At 46.5% G+C, this 17284-nt stretch overlaps 1 protein-coding gene across 4 annotated transcripts in view; it reads right to left on the minus strand.

The window, feature by feature from the left end:
• Window positions 1–17284, minus strand: part of SFI1 (SFI1 centrin binding protein) — a 50609-nt gene that overhangs the window by 8331 nt on the left and 24994 nt on the right. For all 4 annotated transcript variants that reach the window (XR_002907987.3, XM_024197988.3, XM_024197987.3 and 1 more), the window contains exons 16-27: window positions 15130–15211; window positions 14734–14912; window positions 14410–14485; window positions 11876–11971; window positions 11349–11425; window positions 9440–9542; window positions 8815–8911; window positions 7510–7670; window positions 6971–7045; window positions 6244–6318; window positions 5669–5845; window positions 406–668 (exon numbers count right to left, since the gene is read on the minus strand). Coding sequence is in view for 3 of the 4 variants with exons in the window: in XM_024197988.3 (XP_024053756.1) it covers window positions 406–668; window positions 5669–5845; window positions 6244–6318; window positions 6971–7045; window positions 7510–7670; window positions 8815–8911; window positions 9440–9542; window positions 11349–11425; window positions 11876–11971; window positions 14410–14485; window positions 14734–14912; window positions 15130–15211 (1461 nt within the window). In the remaining variant the exon portion in view is untranslated. The remainder of the gene's footprint in view (window positions 1–405; window positions 669–5668; window positions 5846–6243; window positions 6319–6970; window positions 7046–7509; window positions 7671–8814; window positions 8912–9439; window positions 9543–11348; window positions 11426–11875; window positions 11972–14409; window positions 14486–14733; window positions 14913–15129; window positions 15212–17284) is intronic.

The following is a 17284-nucleotide window of genomic DNA, read 5'->3' on the forward strand; positions in this document are numbered from 1 at the left end:
GGCTTAGTGGCAGCTCTGGGACCTCACTGTGGTCAGATGAGTTTCGTGATGGTAATATTTCTATCCCTGCACCACTTTGCAGGCATTCCTGTGTGAGCTCCCACTTAGAGATCACCAGGACCCCAGTAATCCATTGCCATACAGTGAGGAAGTTCCATTGGGAAGTCATTAAGCTTGGCTGGGCTAGTAATGGGCTGCCAAGGAAGAGTCACGAGTCCTTCCATTATTCATGGGCAGCTGTATACATTATGCAGCAGTTCTATTATAACTCAACATTAACAGACATACCGTGCAGCAGCAGGAGGGAAGGGGAAGTTGTGTGGAAAGTCACAGCAGGGATTTAAGAAAAGAACTCAGAAATGCAATGCGAGCGTAATGCAGGATGTGCTGAAACTTTACACTCACAGCTCACTAAGAACCGAATCCCCAGCAGCAAGGAGGAACGGCAAATCGTCGCTCTTCATGGGCTGCGGCACAGAGCACAGAGTCACTGCCTTTGCTGCGTCTCCTCCTGCCCCAGGGTTGACATCAGGCATGGGCATCTTAAATGTCACCCTCTTCTTCAGAGAAGGCAGAGAGGAGTGAGGCTTGTCCAGGTTCCTGCAGAGAGCCTTTCGTTTCCACAGCATGGCACAACGATACACTGTCTGGTGAAGGCTGTAGGCTGCCTGCCAAGCAGAAAGAGCAGCAGGTCGTTTGATGGAGGAGAGTAGGGGGAAGCAGCAGCATGCCACCCAGGAAGGGATGTCCTTGGGAAGTAGCAATGGATAACAGGATGGTGTCTGGCTGCTGGGTTTGCCCACAAGCTCTGGGTCTAACTGATCGCCATATTTGGGGTCAGGAAGGAATTTCCCCCCAGGTCAGATTGGCAGAGACTCTGGGGGGTTTTCACCTTCCTCTGCAGTATGGGACATGGGTCACTTGCAGGTTTAAACTAGTGCCCATGGTGGATTCTCTGTAACTTGAAGTCTTTAAATCATGATTTGAGGACTTGAGAAACTCAGCAAGAGGTTATGGATCTAATACCAGAGTGGGTGGGTGAGGGTCTGTGGCCTGCAATGTGCAAGAGGTCAGACTAGATCAGGGATGGCCAAGCTTACTGACCCTCCATGCCACATATGACAATCTTCAGAAGTTCGAGAGCTGACACGCATCTGCTGAGGCTCAGAGCTTCTGCCCCACGGGAGGCACCTACCAGGGTTCGGGGCTTCTGCCCCACTCCTGCTGAAGCCCCAAGCCCGGGCAGGTGTGCCCTGCAGGGCTGAAGCCCCTAAACCCCCCTTCCCACTGGGCAGAAGCCCCTACCCAACCATCCCGCTGCAAGGCAGAGATCCTGAGCTTCCCCCCAAAGTCTGGTAGGTGGAGAATGGGGGGGGGGGGCTCCAAGAGCCACACTTTAACTGTAAAAGAGCTGCATGCGGCTCGCGAGCCAAGATTTGGCCACCCCTGGACTAGATGATCATGAGGAGATCTTCTGGCCATACTGGGTCAGACCAAAGGTCCATCTAGCCTAGTATCCTGTCTTCTGACAGTGGCTAATGCCAGGTGCCCCAGAGGGAATGAACAGAACAGGTAATCATCAAATGATCCATCCCGCCGCCCAGTCCCAGCTTCTGGCAAACAGAGGCTAAGGACACCATCCCTGCCCATCCTGACTAATAGCCATTGATGGACCTATCCTACATGAACTTATGTAGTTCTTTTTTGAACCCTGTTATAGTCTTGGCCTTCACATCCTCTGGCAAGGAGTTCCACAGGTTGACTGCACGTTGTGTGAAAAAATACAACCTTTTGTTTGTTTTAAACCTGCTGCCTATTAATTTCATTTGGTGACCCTTAGTTCTTGTGTTATGAGAAGAAGTAAATAGATTCATAGATTCCAAGGTCAGAAGGGACCACTGTGATCATCTAGTCTGACCTCCTGTATAACACTGGCCATAGAACTTCCTCAAAATAATTCCTAGAGTGTTTTGTTTTTTTTCCAGGAAAAACAAACAAAACAAAACAAAAACCAAAAAAACCAACCACACCACCACCTAATCTTGAGTTCAAAATTGTCAGTGATGGAGAATTCATCATGACCCTTTGTAAATTATTCTAAGGGTTGATTATCCTCACTGTCAAAAATTTACACCTTATTTCCAGTCTGAATTTGTCTAGGTTGTACTTCCAGCCTTGGATCGTGTTATATCTGTCTCTGCTACACTGAAGAGCTCATTATTAAATATTTGTTCCCTATGTAGCTAGCACTTCCTTATTTACTTTCTCCACACCAGTTATGATTTTATCTATCATATCCCTCCTTAGTCGTCTCTTTTCCAAGCTGAAAAGTCCCCATCTTATTAATCTCTCCTCATACGGAAGCTGTTCCATACCCCTAATCATTTTTGTTGCCCTTTTCTGAATCTTTTCCAATTCCAATATCTCTTTTTTGAGATGGGGCAACCACCTCTGCATGCAGTATTCAAGATGTGGGCGTACCACGGATTTATATAGAAGCAATAAGATATTTTCTGTCTTATTATCTATCCCTTTCTTAATGATGCCCAACATTCTGTTTGCTTTTTTGACTGCTGCTGCACACAGAGTGGATGTTTTCAAAGAACTATCCACAATGACTCTAAGATCTCTTTCTTGAGTGGTAACAGCTAGTTTATACCCCATCATTTTATATGTATAGTTGGGATTACGTTTTCCAGTGTGTACTACTTTGCATTTATTAGCATTGACTTTCATCTGCCATTTTGTTGCCCAGTCACCCAGTTTTGTGAAATCCTTGTGTAGTTCTTCGCAGTCTGCCTGGGACTTAACTATCTTCAGTAATTTTGTATCATCTGCAAATTTTGCCACCTCACTGTTTAGCCCTTTTCCCAGATCATTTATGAATATGTTGAATAGGACTAGTCCCAGTACAGGCCACTGGGAGACACCACCATTTACCTCTCTCTATTCTGAAAACTGACCATTTATTCCTACCCTTTGTTTCCTATCTTTTAACCAGTTCCCAATCCATGAGAGGACTTTCCCTCTTATCCCATGACAGCTTACTTTGCTTAAGAGCCTTTGGTGAGGGACCTTGTCAAAGGCTTTCTGAAAATCTAAGTACACTATATCCACTGGATATCCTTTGTCCACATGCTTGTTGAGCCCCTCAAAGAATTTTAGTAGATTGGTGAGGCATGATTTTCCTTTACAAAAACCATGTTGACTATTTCCCAACAAATTATGTTCATCTATGTGTCTGATAATTTTGTTGTTTACTATAGTTTCAACCAGTTTGCCTGGTATTGAAATCAGGCTTACCGTCCTGTAATTGCAGGGATCACCTCTGGAGTCCTTTTTTAAAAATTGGCATCACATTAGCTATCCTCCAGTCATCTGGTACAGAAGCTGATGTAAATGATAGGTTACAAGCTACAGTTAGTAGTTCTGCAATTTCACATTTGAGTTCCTTCAGAACTCTTGGGTGAATACCATCTGGTCCTGGTAACTTATTACTGCTTAATTTATCAGTTTGTTCCAAAACCTCCTCTAATGACACCTCAATCTGGGACAGTTCCTCAGATTTGTCACCTAAAAAGAATGGCTCAGGTCTGGGAATCTCTCGCACATCCTCAGCCATGAAGACGGATGCAAATACATCTCTACCTCGATATAACGCGACCCGATATAACACGAATTTGGATATAACACGGTAAAGCAGTGCTCCAGGGGGTGGAGCTGTGCGCTCCGGCGGATCAAAGCAAGTTCGATATAACGCAGTTTCACCTATAACACGGTAAGATTTTTTGGCTCCCGAGGGCAGCGTTATATCAGGGTAGAAGTGTAATTCATTTAGTTTCTCTGCAATGGCCTTTTCGTCCTTGAGTGCTCCTTTAGCATCTCGATTGTCCAGTAGCCCCACAGGTTGGTTAGCAGGCTTCCTGCTTCTGATGTACTTAAAAAACATGTTGCTATTACTTTGAGTCTTTGGCTAGCTGTTCTTCAAATTCTTTTTTGACCTTCCTAATTATATTTTTCACTTTGTTTGCCAGAGTTTATGCTCCTTTCTATTTTCCTCAATAGGATTTAACTTCCACTTTTTAAAGGATACCTTTTTGTCTCTCACTGCTTCTTTTACTTTGTTCGTTAGCCAAAGTGGCACTTTTTTGGTTCTCTATGTTTTTTAATTTGGGGTATGCATTTAAGTTGAGCCTCTATTATGGTGTCTTTAAAAAGTTTCCATGCAATTTGCAAGGATTTCACTTTTGGCGTTGTACCTTTTAATTTCTGCTTAACTAATTTCCTCATTTTTGTATAGTCCCCCTTTCTGAAATTAAATGCTACAGTGTTGGGCTGCTGTGGTGTTTTCCCCAACACAGGGATGATAAATTTAATTATATTATAGTTGCTATTACCAAGTGGTCCAGCTATATTCACCTCTTGGACCAGATCCTGTGCTCCACTTAGGACTAAATTAAGAATTGCCTCTCCTCTTGTGGATTCCAAGACTAGCTGCTCCACGAAGTAGTCATTTAAGGTGTCAAGAAACTTTCTCTCTGCATCCCGTCCTGAGGTGACATGTACCCAGTCAATATGGGGATAGTTGAAATCCCCCATTATTATTGATTTTATTTTTATTTTTATAGCCTCTCTAATCTCCCTGAGCATTTCACAGTCACTATCACCATCCCGGTCGGGTGGTCGGTAATATAGCTCTACTGCTATATTCTTATTATTAGAGCATGGAATTACTATCCATAGAGATTCTATGGTACAGTTTGGTTCATTTAAGATTTTTACTTCATTTGATTCTACGCTTTCTTTCACATATAGTGCCACTCCCCTGCCAACACGACCTGTTCTGTCCTTCCAATATATTTTGTATCCTGGTATTACTGAGTCCCACTGATTATCCTCATTCCACCAAGTTTCTGTGATGCCTATTATATCAATATCCTCATTTAATATGAGGCACTCTAGTTCACTCATCTTCTTATTTAGACTTTAGTATTTGTGTATAAGCACTTTAATAACTAGTCACTTTTTAGCTGTAATTGAATGGAACTCTCTTTTGTTTGACTGTTTCTCATCAGATCCTACCCGTATTTTATCATCTTCAATCCTCTCCTCCTTATAGGACATAGAGAATCTCCATTGATAGATCCTCCTGCAAGGAATGTCTCTGTCCAAACCACATGCTCCTACGCACCTGCCAGCTTTCCCCCAGCCCTTAGTTTAAAAACTGCTCTATGACCTTTTTAATTTTAAGGGCCAGCAATCTGGTTCCATTTTGGTGTAGGTGGAGCCCATCCTTTCTGTATGTGCTCCCCCTTTCCCAAAAGTTTCCCCAGTTCCTAATAAATCTAAATCCCTCCTCCCTACACCATTGTCTCATCCACGCATTGAGACCCAGTAGTTCTGCCTGTCTAAGGGACCCTGTGCGTGGAACTGGAAGCATTTCAGAGAATGCTACCATGGAGGCCCTGGACTTCAATCTCCTACCTAGCAGCACCTGTCTGAAGTGTTACAGACCCCGCTGAGCAAAGGGACAATGAGGTCTGCTGGGAGATGAGGACAGAGTGGTATCTCCATATCAGAGAAGCGATTAACATAAAACCTGAAATCCCACCTCGCTTCAGGGCAGGTGTAGTGCCCAGGACAGAACAGTGATGTGAGTCTTGTTTACCTTCAGCTGGTGCTGGGCTTGAAGCTGCCCCCGGAACTGTTTCATGCCAGCCATATACGTCAGGATCTGGGTCACACCCTCCTTCAACAGGGCAGCACGGTAAACCGCTACAGCTTTTTCAATGCGGCCTTTCTTCCGCTGCCGCTCCAGGGCAAACCCCAGCCAGGCATCAAACACCTGCAGTAAAAAGAAGGAGCAGCAAGCTGCAAGAGCATTGCTACAAGAGTTACTGCCTCTCAGAGGAGACAGACCTAGGCACCAAAAACTCCCCCTGCAGACCATAAGTCCCTCCACAGGACAGTAACATCCAGAGATGTATCATGGCTAGTTTCTGTCCTAAAGGGGTGGGGGACAGGGTGAGGAAATCAGCTGGAGTTAGACAGAGGAGTCCCAGGCCAATGGTTTTTATCAGAGGAGAGTCAGGGACCAAAGATACCCAGCACCTCAGAGCAGCACAGGGAGCTCTGAAGATGAAACAAAGAGGAGAAGGTGCTCCCTGGCCCATCTGCCCAAGGGAGCTGACCCCACATGCATACACAGTGCAGACCCCAAAGTGCACCATATGCACACCTTACCTTCCCCTGCAGCGAGAGTGACCAATGCCACAGTGCCCGCACTGTCTCCTGCCGTTCCCATTGCTTCTGCGCCAGCTGTTAGCAAAACAAATCACACAGCACCTGGTTCAGTGGTTAGGCATGTATGTGCTATACCCCAGAGATCCCAGCAGAAGATGAAGTGATGTGATTTACAGAGGTGATGGAGATTGCAGTGGGAGAATGCATCAGCTCCCTGTGCCTTCAACTCCTTCGTAAGGGTCACACACACTGCATATAAGCTCAGGGAAAGGCCCCGCCTATGGAGCGGCTGAAAGGCATTAACCTTTCAGTTTTGAAAGCAAAAGGATTAACTCTTTAGCCTGCAGGGCTGCCTCCCGTCACCCATGGGACATTTCCACTGGCCACAAGAAAGAGCTGCTGAATATCATTCATTGGGGTGGCTTTTTCTTTAAACACTGCCAACCCTTGCACACTGCAGCCTGACACCGACACCCAGTGCAAGTGGGTGATGGGGATTTCATTGAACTCCATCTCTTTTCTTTAGACTGAGAGGGTTACCCTAAGGCCACAGGGCTGGGTGTACCTCATGCTAATGGAGCCACCAGCCCAGATGATATTTGGACACAAGCTTCCTTACACTCCCCCCATATCTCTGTATTTCAGTGCCGCAGATGGAGTCTGAAGGAGAAAGTTGGACAGGACCAGCAGGAGGCTCAGTGCCTGTCTCTGTGGGATAGCTCCTCACCTGTCTCTTCCAGCAGGAAAAGCAGGTAGAGCAGAGTCTCTGAGCCATCAGCTGGTCTCCCCGTCTCTGCAGGAGCTGTCAGGGAATCAGCACAATAAGTCATACTGACAGACACACACCACGTATCTGGGCCAGCTGGCAGGAAAGCAGAACAGGGACCCACCCATAGTAACTTTTCATTAGCATTAATGACAGCCAGAGAACATCAGTATGACAGCGCTCGACAGTCCATCCTTTGGCAAATATGCCTGAGCCCAGCATGGGTTTCCCTCACCAACAGCCCACACAGGGCAATCCCAGCCCTTCCCAATCTCCCCTCCCAAATGAGAATGCTCTCCACCCCCTTCTCCTGAGGGCTTTATGCTGTGACAGGTGATGCCAACTCCTCCATGTTGCACAAGGCTCCCACTGCTCTCCAGCTTAGACTGTGGAAATGAACTCTGTCTGTAAAAGTGCCCCATTAAAGGGGCATGTGCTGTGGAAGGGCTTTCTCCCTCAGACTAGAGCTTTCACCTCCCACGATCCCTGCTCCTTCTTACCATCTTCCCTATGCACTGCAGATGATACTGCTTCCACTTTGCCAGGCACTCTCGCAGCAGTTGCCTCTGGTGGTGCTGAGCTGCAGTGTCTAGCTGGACTCTCAGCACCAAGGACCTCGTGGTGAATTCCTTCCAGTGAAGAAACGTGGCCCTTAAATGCACTGTTACAAGAAGAACACATGAATCAAGGAATCAGCAGGATGCCCATTTCTATCTCAGTCAGGAGCACCCAAGAAACCTGTTCTTTAATCTCCAGTTTTGTTTGACAATATTTCTCAGTTCCTACGATAGTATTTCACCTGGAAGGAAGGATGGTCTTGTGGTTAAGGCATAGGATAGGGAGTCAGGAGACCTGCAATGTCTTTCCAGCTCTGCCAACAACTTTAGTTGTGACCTTAGACAAGTAACTTGACTTTCGTGCCTCAGTTTCCTCACCTGGAAAATGGGGATAATACCACCTCCTACCTGTAAGTGGGGGGGCGGTAACATTAAGTCAAAAATGTATGAAGTATTTTGTGAGTCTTGGATGGAAAGCATTATTAATCCTAGTTACTTTTAATTAGGGCTGTCGCGCGTTTAATCGCACTGTTAAACAATAATAGAATACCATTTATTTACATATTTTTGGATGTTTTCTTCATTTTCAAATATATTGATTTCAATTACAACACAGAATACGAAGTGTACAGTGCTCACTTTATATTATTATTTTTATTTCAAATATTTGTGCTATAAAAAACAAAAGAAACAGTGTTTTTCAATTCACCTTATACAAGGTTTGCCTGAACCTCTTGGTATTTGTTTGGCCCTCATCACTGTACTATTTGAGCTTCTCACAACCATTAATGGATTTTATCTTGACAACACCCCTGCGAGGAGGAAGTGTTATTCCTATTTTATAGATGAGGAACTGAGGCTCAGGGTAGATTTAGCGACTGGCCCAAGGTCACACAAGAAGCCTGTGGCAAATTGCTTGAATCCTGGGCCAATGTCCTATCCAGTAGACCATCCCTCGTACCCTAGGAACGATCTCTTAATTTGTACACAGCTAGTCAACCCATGAACACCCATTACATTGCAGGAAACCCTGTAGAACAATGTCACTACCACACAGTCATCATGACAGACCCAGTTCATCTCATCTATGCAGAGCAAATACATGGTTGCCTTACAGAGATGTGTGCTTCTCGGATTCACACACCAACAAATGAGTGTCAGAATTCATGCAACAAAGCCACACGCTGCTCTAACACAGTGACCAGGTCCTTTGGAGAGTGCTTTACATTCCTCGTCCCCGAGGCTCACCCATATCCAAACACCTCCTGGCCTGCCTCAGAGCTGCTGCCTCCTGCTGGCGGCAGTACACCCGCAGACAGGTAGTGTCCCTCCACTGGAGTAGCACCTAGGGAGTTAGAGCAGAGGGACAGGATACAAACTAATACCGCAGTACTCTTTGGAGGTTAGAATTGAAGTCAAGTGCCCCACATCACCTGTACCACAAACACACCCTGTCACCCCATCACTCAAGTGAACTGCAGCAGGTGTGGGAAAACCCTCCACTAATGGAAATTCTATGCCCCCAGAGCAGGGTTCCTAAGAGCAGCCATTCGACCCATATCCCCTTTGCATTTCTTGAAGGGGTTTTCCTCCACACAGCCAAAGCTGCCATGCTATTCCCTTCCAGGAAATGGGATAGTGAAAAGCTGTGGACTCCCTCACAGCCAGTGCCGGCAAAGACTCCTGCTGAGATAGGCTGGGACTCAGAGCAGCAAGTTCCCCAGCTTCTGCATCCTTCTTTGTAGTGGCTCCTATGTGAAGCTGTAAGCTTCCCCCGACTAAGTACTACTGTACTATTCCCTGAAGTGACTCCTGTTGGACTAGCTCTACTTCCAGGCTAAAATGGCCTCCAAGCTCCCTACGCAGATCCCACCTTTGAGAGAGTTGATCTCCTGTAGTGCAGTTCTGCCTGTACAACTTTCTTAGCTTCACCCACAAGGGCAACAGTATTTTCTCTCCAGATACTCAGCACCTGTCTAAGGACAAAGTGGGAAACAGAAACCTAGAGATCAACAGTGATTTTCATCACATACTTTTCCCCTCCTCTTGGAAGCTGGCTCGACCTTTGGCACCTTTCCATTCATGAAGAGGAACCCAAAAAATTGCTGTATCCACAAACCCACCTTTATTTCTAGTGTCTTAAACATAGCCAAGCACCTGACATCATGCCCGCAAGTGCAGCCAGGCACTGAAAAAACAGCAGCAAAACACAGTTCCCAGTTGATAAAAAAAAACTAAAGTGACTGCAGATAATGCAGGGTGACCAATGCCCTTCCTGGTCCTGCCACCTGTAAGAAACAAGACAAACTATATCTGCTCCAAGGGCACCATCACTAAGATCATAGCAGAGTCCATCCACTGCAAGGACAGGATGTAGTTTACTAGCCAATATGTTTATCGGGGTCTGATCCTACATTTGTTCTGAGTTGTGGCTCCAGCAGGCACCACAAGAAGAGTTATGCCACAAGGAGAAGGCTTTGAAACGGGACAAAAGATGCTTTAAGAGACTGGTGCGTAATGAGCAAAGTCACCCAGGGATTTCTTGATGCCAACTGGCACAAAGAGGGATCTGCTGGGATATATGCACAATAGCTCACCAAATGGTAGCATGTGAAGTCTCTCCTGAGAGCCAATAGCGCTCTGGTCGTCATCATTGCAAAATGCATGTAAGGATAATATTTAAGGAGTTATGTATCTCTACTGAAAATTATGTTCTTAAGGTCTTGGAGTTAAGGCAGGTCACCAGGAAGTGACATACGTCAGAGATGTTCCTTTCAGGCAGGAGGCAGCAGACACTTATCTCTCTGTCTGGTCATTTGTATACTGTATGCCTCACACTCTATGCCTACTTGCATACTGAGCCACAGGCAAAAGAAGAGATTATGAAATCTACAAGAAAGGAAATCTACAAGATGAAACAAACAGTGGGGGGAAGAGGGGGCCCTGTTTATGAATAAAGACAAAGGATGGGACTGGTATGTGTTTGGGGGTGGGGGGAATATACTGGGGCCTTCCCTAGGAGGCAAGTTGACAGTGTGTGTCATGAACGGAGGGTCACTGCCAATCTGGCTGTGAAGCACTGCAAGGATGACCGTTCCTCTACAAGACTTGAGAGCATCTAGTTAATTAACTCTAAGATCTAGAATATGTTATGATTTTATTTCATACATAACCAAATGTTTCCAATAATTCTACTTCTATTATTTCAATCTCTATGCTTTGTTAAATAAATGTATACTTGATTTTACTATAAACATATCTAAGTGCTAGTGTGTTCAGAGGAGCGGTGATCTGAGGTGGAACTGATAAACTGAGGTTTACTGTTTCGTTGGAAGCAGCAAATCTGTGAATACTGTGAGTGTCCAGTGCACCAGGGGCTGGACACACCAGGGAGATACTTGGAGGGCTCGAGGGTTGGCGTGTGCCCATTGCTAGCCTGTAGAGAGACAGAGGGGCTGGTGAGGCCTAGGAGTGAGTGCTCATGTTGCCCGTGGAGCTGGGGAGCTGACCCTTGAGAGGCACAGGCAAGGCTTACGCATGCTAAAAGCAGGTGGTAGCGAGGTGCCTCACAACCCTACGTATCCACAAGAAGGTCACAGCCAGCATCGAGTCCCATGAGAACGTTACCATTCCTTTTAGTTTGGCTGAGATGCAGAAAAACAGTGAAGCAGGGGAGAGTTAGTTCTCAGTGTCAAAAGCTCAGGCATTAGTGAATGTGCCAGTCAAGGAGGTCTAGGGCAAGCTGCTTCTTTCGAGAGTTGCATGGGGAGGGGCAGGCTTACCGCAACAGCACCCTATTACGCTCCTCATCCTTTTCATCGACTTGGCGTAGAATGCACTGTATGTTCTGCTGGTAACTCTGCAAGGAAAGCAGTGTTGAAGTGAGACTTCCCCTAGCCGTTAGGAACACTATGGTGAGGAGTTCTCTGGGGAACTCTCAGCAGCAGTTGTCCAGGAGCAGATGCAGAAGCTGCAGCCACCAGAGTTTAGCACTCCTCTTGTTACTCTCAATAGCAATTATACATTAGCAACATGGGATTTGCCATCCTGAGTGACTGGCAGCTATCTACATATCACATATATACAGCCACACAAGCCAGGAGAGACGTCAGAGCTCTGTACTCCAAAAACACAGGGCTCCACCAATGGAGCTCAAGGGAGACTCTCCGGTAGCGGTAGCAGCATTAGGCCTCATATTCTTTGTGTGGATCCTAAAGTCAAACACATACGCAGATCAGGCATTCCCTCCTCAGAGTGGCAGGTGCAGACACAGCAAGCTTCAGCAATGAAACAAACATAATCCTCCTACCTTCCAGGCAGCCAAAACCCTGGCCAGCAGTGAGTGATGATAATACATGTCTGCTCGCAACAACGTCTTCCACTTCTTAGACCGATGTCCCACATACTACAAGCAAAAAAGAAAATCAGACTGTGTGGGAAGAGAAAGAGAAGAGGAGTTACCCGCCTATGATCCCCAACCTCCAAGGAAGCATCACTCCCATACAGCAGCGTAACAGGGTCTTACCTGAACTGGCACCAGACCTTGCTGCTGCCTCAGTTTCCCCCTTCAGGTTCTCAAACTGCCCCCTAGGCTCTTGTGCAAGTTAAACAGCCCCCCTTCTTGGGGGCTCATCTATTAAAACAGTTCCAATGTCACCTTAAACCAGAACCACTCCGTCCCCCATTCCACAGTTTCTTCAGCCCTTTGCTGGGCTCAACTGCTCATTCCAAAACCCAGGTTCTGCTGCATGGTATAGCCTCAAGTGTCTTCTTCTCAAGGCTGTTGTTCCCCTTACAGCTTCTGCTCCCACCTGCCACTGCAGGTCACTTCAGTCAGGCCTTTCCCTATGGCTGGTATGGAAAGTCCTTCCCCTGCTCCTCTTTGACCCTGGTCCCCTCTAGATCCGCTGAGAGCACTTCCCTGATGGTCTGTCTCCCAGGTACCCTTGTATTGTGGCTTCAGGCCCCAGTTAACTCTCAGCTCTCTCTGAGCAGGAGAGCTCTTCCAGGCCTACTCCAGACTCCGCTCATCTATGGAGAAACTTCCCCATGGCCTTTCCTAGCCCCGACCTTCCTCTCTCTGACGGAGAAGGCTCTCTCTCATAGGAAGCCGCAGGCTACTGTCACATGATTCCTGGTCTCATCACCCAACCACCAAACCAAGCCTAAATCTAATACCTGGGATCTGATGACAAGTCATATGAAGGGCAGAGCCCAAATAAATTAAAGGTTCAGCCCTCCCCCCATGGCTCATGAGATACACCTCACTAGCAGTAACAATGGAGCTGGAGAATACTCAGATGCCAGGATTTATTTAATAATATAAGGGTAATTTAGGGAAAAGGGACCCTGCAATCAGATTGTTCAAAAAAAGGGAAGTGCAGTGCTGACTTTGTTCCCCTCACATGAAGAGGACACAGATCTCAGATTTCCTTATGGCTTACTTTGGTGCCAGTTAACAAGACAACAGAAACCCCACTCCCGCCTATGACCCCCAGCAACACAGGTCTGACAGCCCTGCTTCTCCAACCACTAGATCAGCAAACCTTTATATTCTGGGAAAAGGCTATCATCCCTGAGACTGATATGCCAAACAGCATATGATCCTCCTTGTGAAACGTGGGCCCCAAGAAAGACTGAAGAACCAAAGAGACTGAAATTTTCAATTCTTGCTGTCTCTGTCAGCCGCTCCATATCAAGTGGCAGGACAAGATCAGAAACTAGGATATTCAGTGCCGAACCCAGCAGCCATCTTCATCAGCACTGGTTTGGTTTTGGTGGCTTTCTTGCTTTGCACATATTATAGGAATGAAAAAGCAACAAATTTTGTAGTGTGTACACCAAGGAATGCCACTACAACGCCGACAATCATGTGGCGCCAAAAGCTTTGGTGGCACTACATGATTGCTAGTGACGGACATAAATTGAATACGCAATCAGACCACCTTAAGCACCTGATCAGAGATTGATCCAGGTGGCACTCAATTTGCAAGGAGGCCATGAGCCTTTGGGATTTGCCATTGGGATGATGATATGACCCTTCTCCCACTCAAAGTATCTGGAGCATGCTAGCTGGGCTGCCACTTCCAGCCAGCAGTGTGTATTGTCCTAGAATGGTTGTAGCAGAGAAAGAGCACTAGGCTCCCGTAAAGGGTGCACCAGGGTGCCCTTGGAGTAACAGTCTTTATTGAAGTCAGGCTGGTTGAAACAGCAGCGGACATGCTTTTTGCTAATATCCCATTCACAAGAGACGGGAAGAACTGTTACAAATCAGAAGGTTGCCACAAGGTTCTGTGAACTGGAGATAATGTTTCATGCAGGTACCAATCATCACAGAGCTAGAGATTGGTGTAATATTTAACTATCATCTTTCTAAAAAGGGTTATTTAATAAAAACCTTCCTGAGAACAGAAAGCACTGTGTGGTATTTCCCAGGAGTTCCCCTCAGGGACTGGAGCACTTAAGTGATGCTCTGGGAAGCACAGAGAGTGCTAATGGTCGGGGAAGCCTTCACACGCACATTCATATAATAGTCCCAAAACCACTGTCTGGGTAACACCACTGAGCCACAGTCCTGCCCTCCCCACCTCTGCGAGCAGGGGAGCAATGTAGGACAAACAAAGAACGCCCTCTCATCTTCCCACACTATTCCTACTCCTCCCTTATTGCAGTATTTTACCCCTCCTTGGAGAGAGCAGCCTTTGGTTAGGGTAGCCCAAGATTAACTAGTATTATGCCCATACAATGCCTTTGATATGGTGTCTGTTAAGCAGCTAAATGATGAGCACAGGTAATCTATAAATAGAGAAGGATTCAGAACTCTCTACCTGCTCGAATTCTCACCTTTCTCCACTTGCTCCAAGACCACTGCAGGCACTTTGAATAGTGAAACCTAATAGCTTTCACCTCCTTGATCCTCCTAAAGGAAAAACAGACCAGACAGTTCTCTTACTGAGAGACCTATTGTGCTTCTCTAGCACCAAGCCTGAATCCACATTTGCTATTGTGCTGGGAAAGTACATTTATTAAATATGTAAACATTTAGGATGTGCTAACAGCTTCTAAAACATGTGAGGGGTCAGTGTTGGTGTGAATCAAACTCCTTTGTGAAAGGGGCCAATTTTGAGACTGAATCAGGATCAGTCTCCCTTTCAAGCTGCCTCTTACTCTGATTTGATCTCCTGAACGTTCTTCTTCCAGAAATGGAAAGTCTTCCGCAGCAACAGGTGGCAGTAATGATCATGGGCAAGAGCCGTGCTCTCTCGCTCCTCCAAACACACCGCTGTTCTCCTGCGCCAGGAGCACCAGAAACGAACCAACACCTGCTGCTTAGAGTGAAGAATGGCCTGCAACAGACAGGAGAAAATTGGTGAACTCATGATATAGGCTGTAATGAGCAGCAGGGCAAGCTTCCTCAGAGGTGGTGATGGACACAGGAAATCGTCTCATGTGGAATAGCAATGGGTGCAAGCCCATCTTGTGCTGCTCATGTTCACAGGAGGTGATCAGGAAACTGTTCCATCTATCCCCTTGGTGAAGTCCAAGGGAAAGTGCTGCATTTACCATTCTCTCTCTCGTATGGTTCTCTCGATGCTGACATGCACTCAGCCACCACGTGTCAAATACCTGTCTCATCAACAATTCCCTGCAAGCAAGAATGAAGAATGTCAGTGGAACCAATGAATCCTGTCTAACATCTAAGGGTCTGGCCTTATGGGCTCTGATGACAATGCCAGTCTGTCCAAATTGAAACCATTTGTTATGCAGTTGCTTTGATTTTATAGCATCAGGCAAGACTGTTTTAGAAGTCAATTACACCTCTTTATTCCATGGATTTTTAAAAAATAATTACATGCACACACAAGTATACAGTCCATTCCACTGCTCCTTGAAATCCCACTTAGACTACTGAATGTTAAGAAAACATTTATTTTTCTGCTGAATTTGCTAGAATTTCCTATTTCCACCCAGATTATTCTAATTTCCAGTTCCCTCATTGACAATATATCTGAAAGCAAATGATATAATATAACCTTGTGCTTCTTCTTCAAAAGCTATAAACGCAGCCCTGCTACCTCCACACACTGACAGACCTTAATCTATGATTTGTCATGTTTAAAGACAGGCACAACAACTTCTTTTTCTTTTCTTTTTTTTTCTTTAAGTGACAGTGGTTTGAGTTACAAATTTAGCAAATGTTGTAAAATGGACTTTCAAGACAAAAACGTATAGGAGGCAGAGTGGTCTAAGCACTGGACCAAATGGCCTCCTGTGTTCTATTCACTTCTCTGCCAATGCCTCACTGTGTAACCTTAGGCAAATCATTTAATCTTGCAGCCTCAGTTTCCTCCTCTATAAAATGGGATAATAGACTTGCCTGCCTGCCTGCCTTCCTACTTCCCTCGCAAGGGTATATGGGGAGATGTTTGTAAAGTGTTTCAAAACGTAAAGCAGTGATTTCCAAATAGTGGGTCCTGACCCACTAGAGGATTGGGTTATCTGTACCCTAGAGATGTGCCCCCACCCCAGCACTCTCACTTCCCCTGGGCAGCAGGCAGCAGTGTGGGGATTAGGATCCGGACAGCAGCAGCAATGCAGAGGAAGTCAACAGAGCCAGCAAGCGGACAGTCAGCAGCCTGTCCCAGCTCCGCACGTGCCCTGGAAGTGCTTACACCTGACCCCCACTCTCACTTAACATAGGCAGCAGCCTTGAGAATGGGGTCTAGGCAGCAGCATAGAGAAAGCATCCCAGGGCACACACGGGTTGAGGACTGGCTGAGGACTGTCCACTTGCTGGCTCCAGTCTCTTCCTCCACTCTGCTGCTGCCATCCAGACCCTGCTCTCACTTCCCCTGGACAGCAGGCAGCAATGTAGAGAGCGGAATATGGGCAGCAGCAGCAGCGCAGAGGAAGTGGCTGGACTAAGCAAGTAGAAAGTCATCAGCATGGTAACAATTGTGGCCTGGCTGCAGGGAGAGAGGGGCCAGCTGGGGTTGCGGGAGCAGGATGAGCTGAGCAGGGGACTTGGGGGCAGGATGGGACCTGGCCAGGCCAGGCCAGGGATGGGGGAGCAGGGATGCTCTCCTCACCTTGATACAAGGGAAGACTGGGATTGCGTGGCCCCCTTGCTGGGAGAGGAATCTGGTTTTTTGGAGTCTGTTTCAGTAAAGCCCCCAGATATGAGAGGATCTTGGAGAGGCTAATTGCTACCCAGCACAGAGACAGCCTGGAAGGCTCTTTTGTGTTTTCTATTGTAGCCTGTCTTCCACTCTTACTTGCAGGAGTAATGGGGTGTACCAGAAGCCCTATTAGAGTTCTCTAGCCACAAGAGGGGACAGGGCTGGGAAAGAAAGAGCAAGGGGCTGGGGAGGGGATTTTGTTTTTCTTTTGTGTTTCAATTAGTAAAAGATTTAAAAATAGTAAACAGTAACACACACGCACAGGCACACAGACACACACACACACACCATTCGTAATGGTGGGTACCCAGAAACGACAAAATGCAATTGGTGGATCCCCTTACTAAAAAGTTTGGGAACCACTGACGTAAAGCACAATATATATATATGGAGGAGAGATCTAGGGAAGGGGTAATAACACTATACATTACACACACACGTTGCCCAACTGCTGTGAAAATTTACCAGCCCAGAAGCGTAGGCCGCAGCCCAACTGGAACAGCACCAATCTCAAACTGCAGCAGCAGCTCCAAGGAAGA

This window comes from Terrapene carolina, unplaced genomic scaffold (assembly GCF_002925995.2).
Source record: "Terrapene carolina triunguis isolate 2854851 unplaced genomic scaffold, T_m_triunguis-2.0 Scaffold790, whole genome shotgun sequence".
In the NCBI taxonomy this organism is placed as follows: domain Eukaryota; kingdom Metazoa; phylum Chordata; order Testudines; family Emydidae; genus Terrapene; species Terrapene triunguis.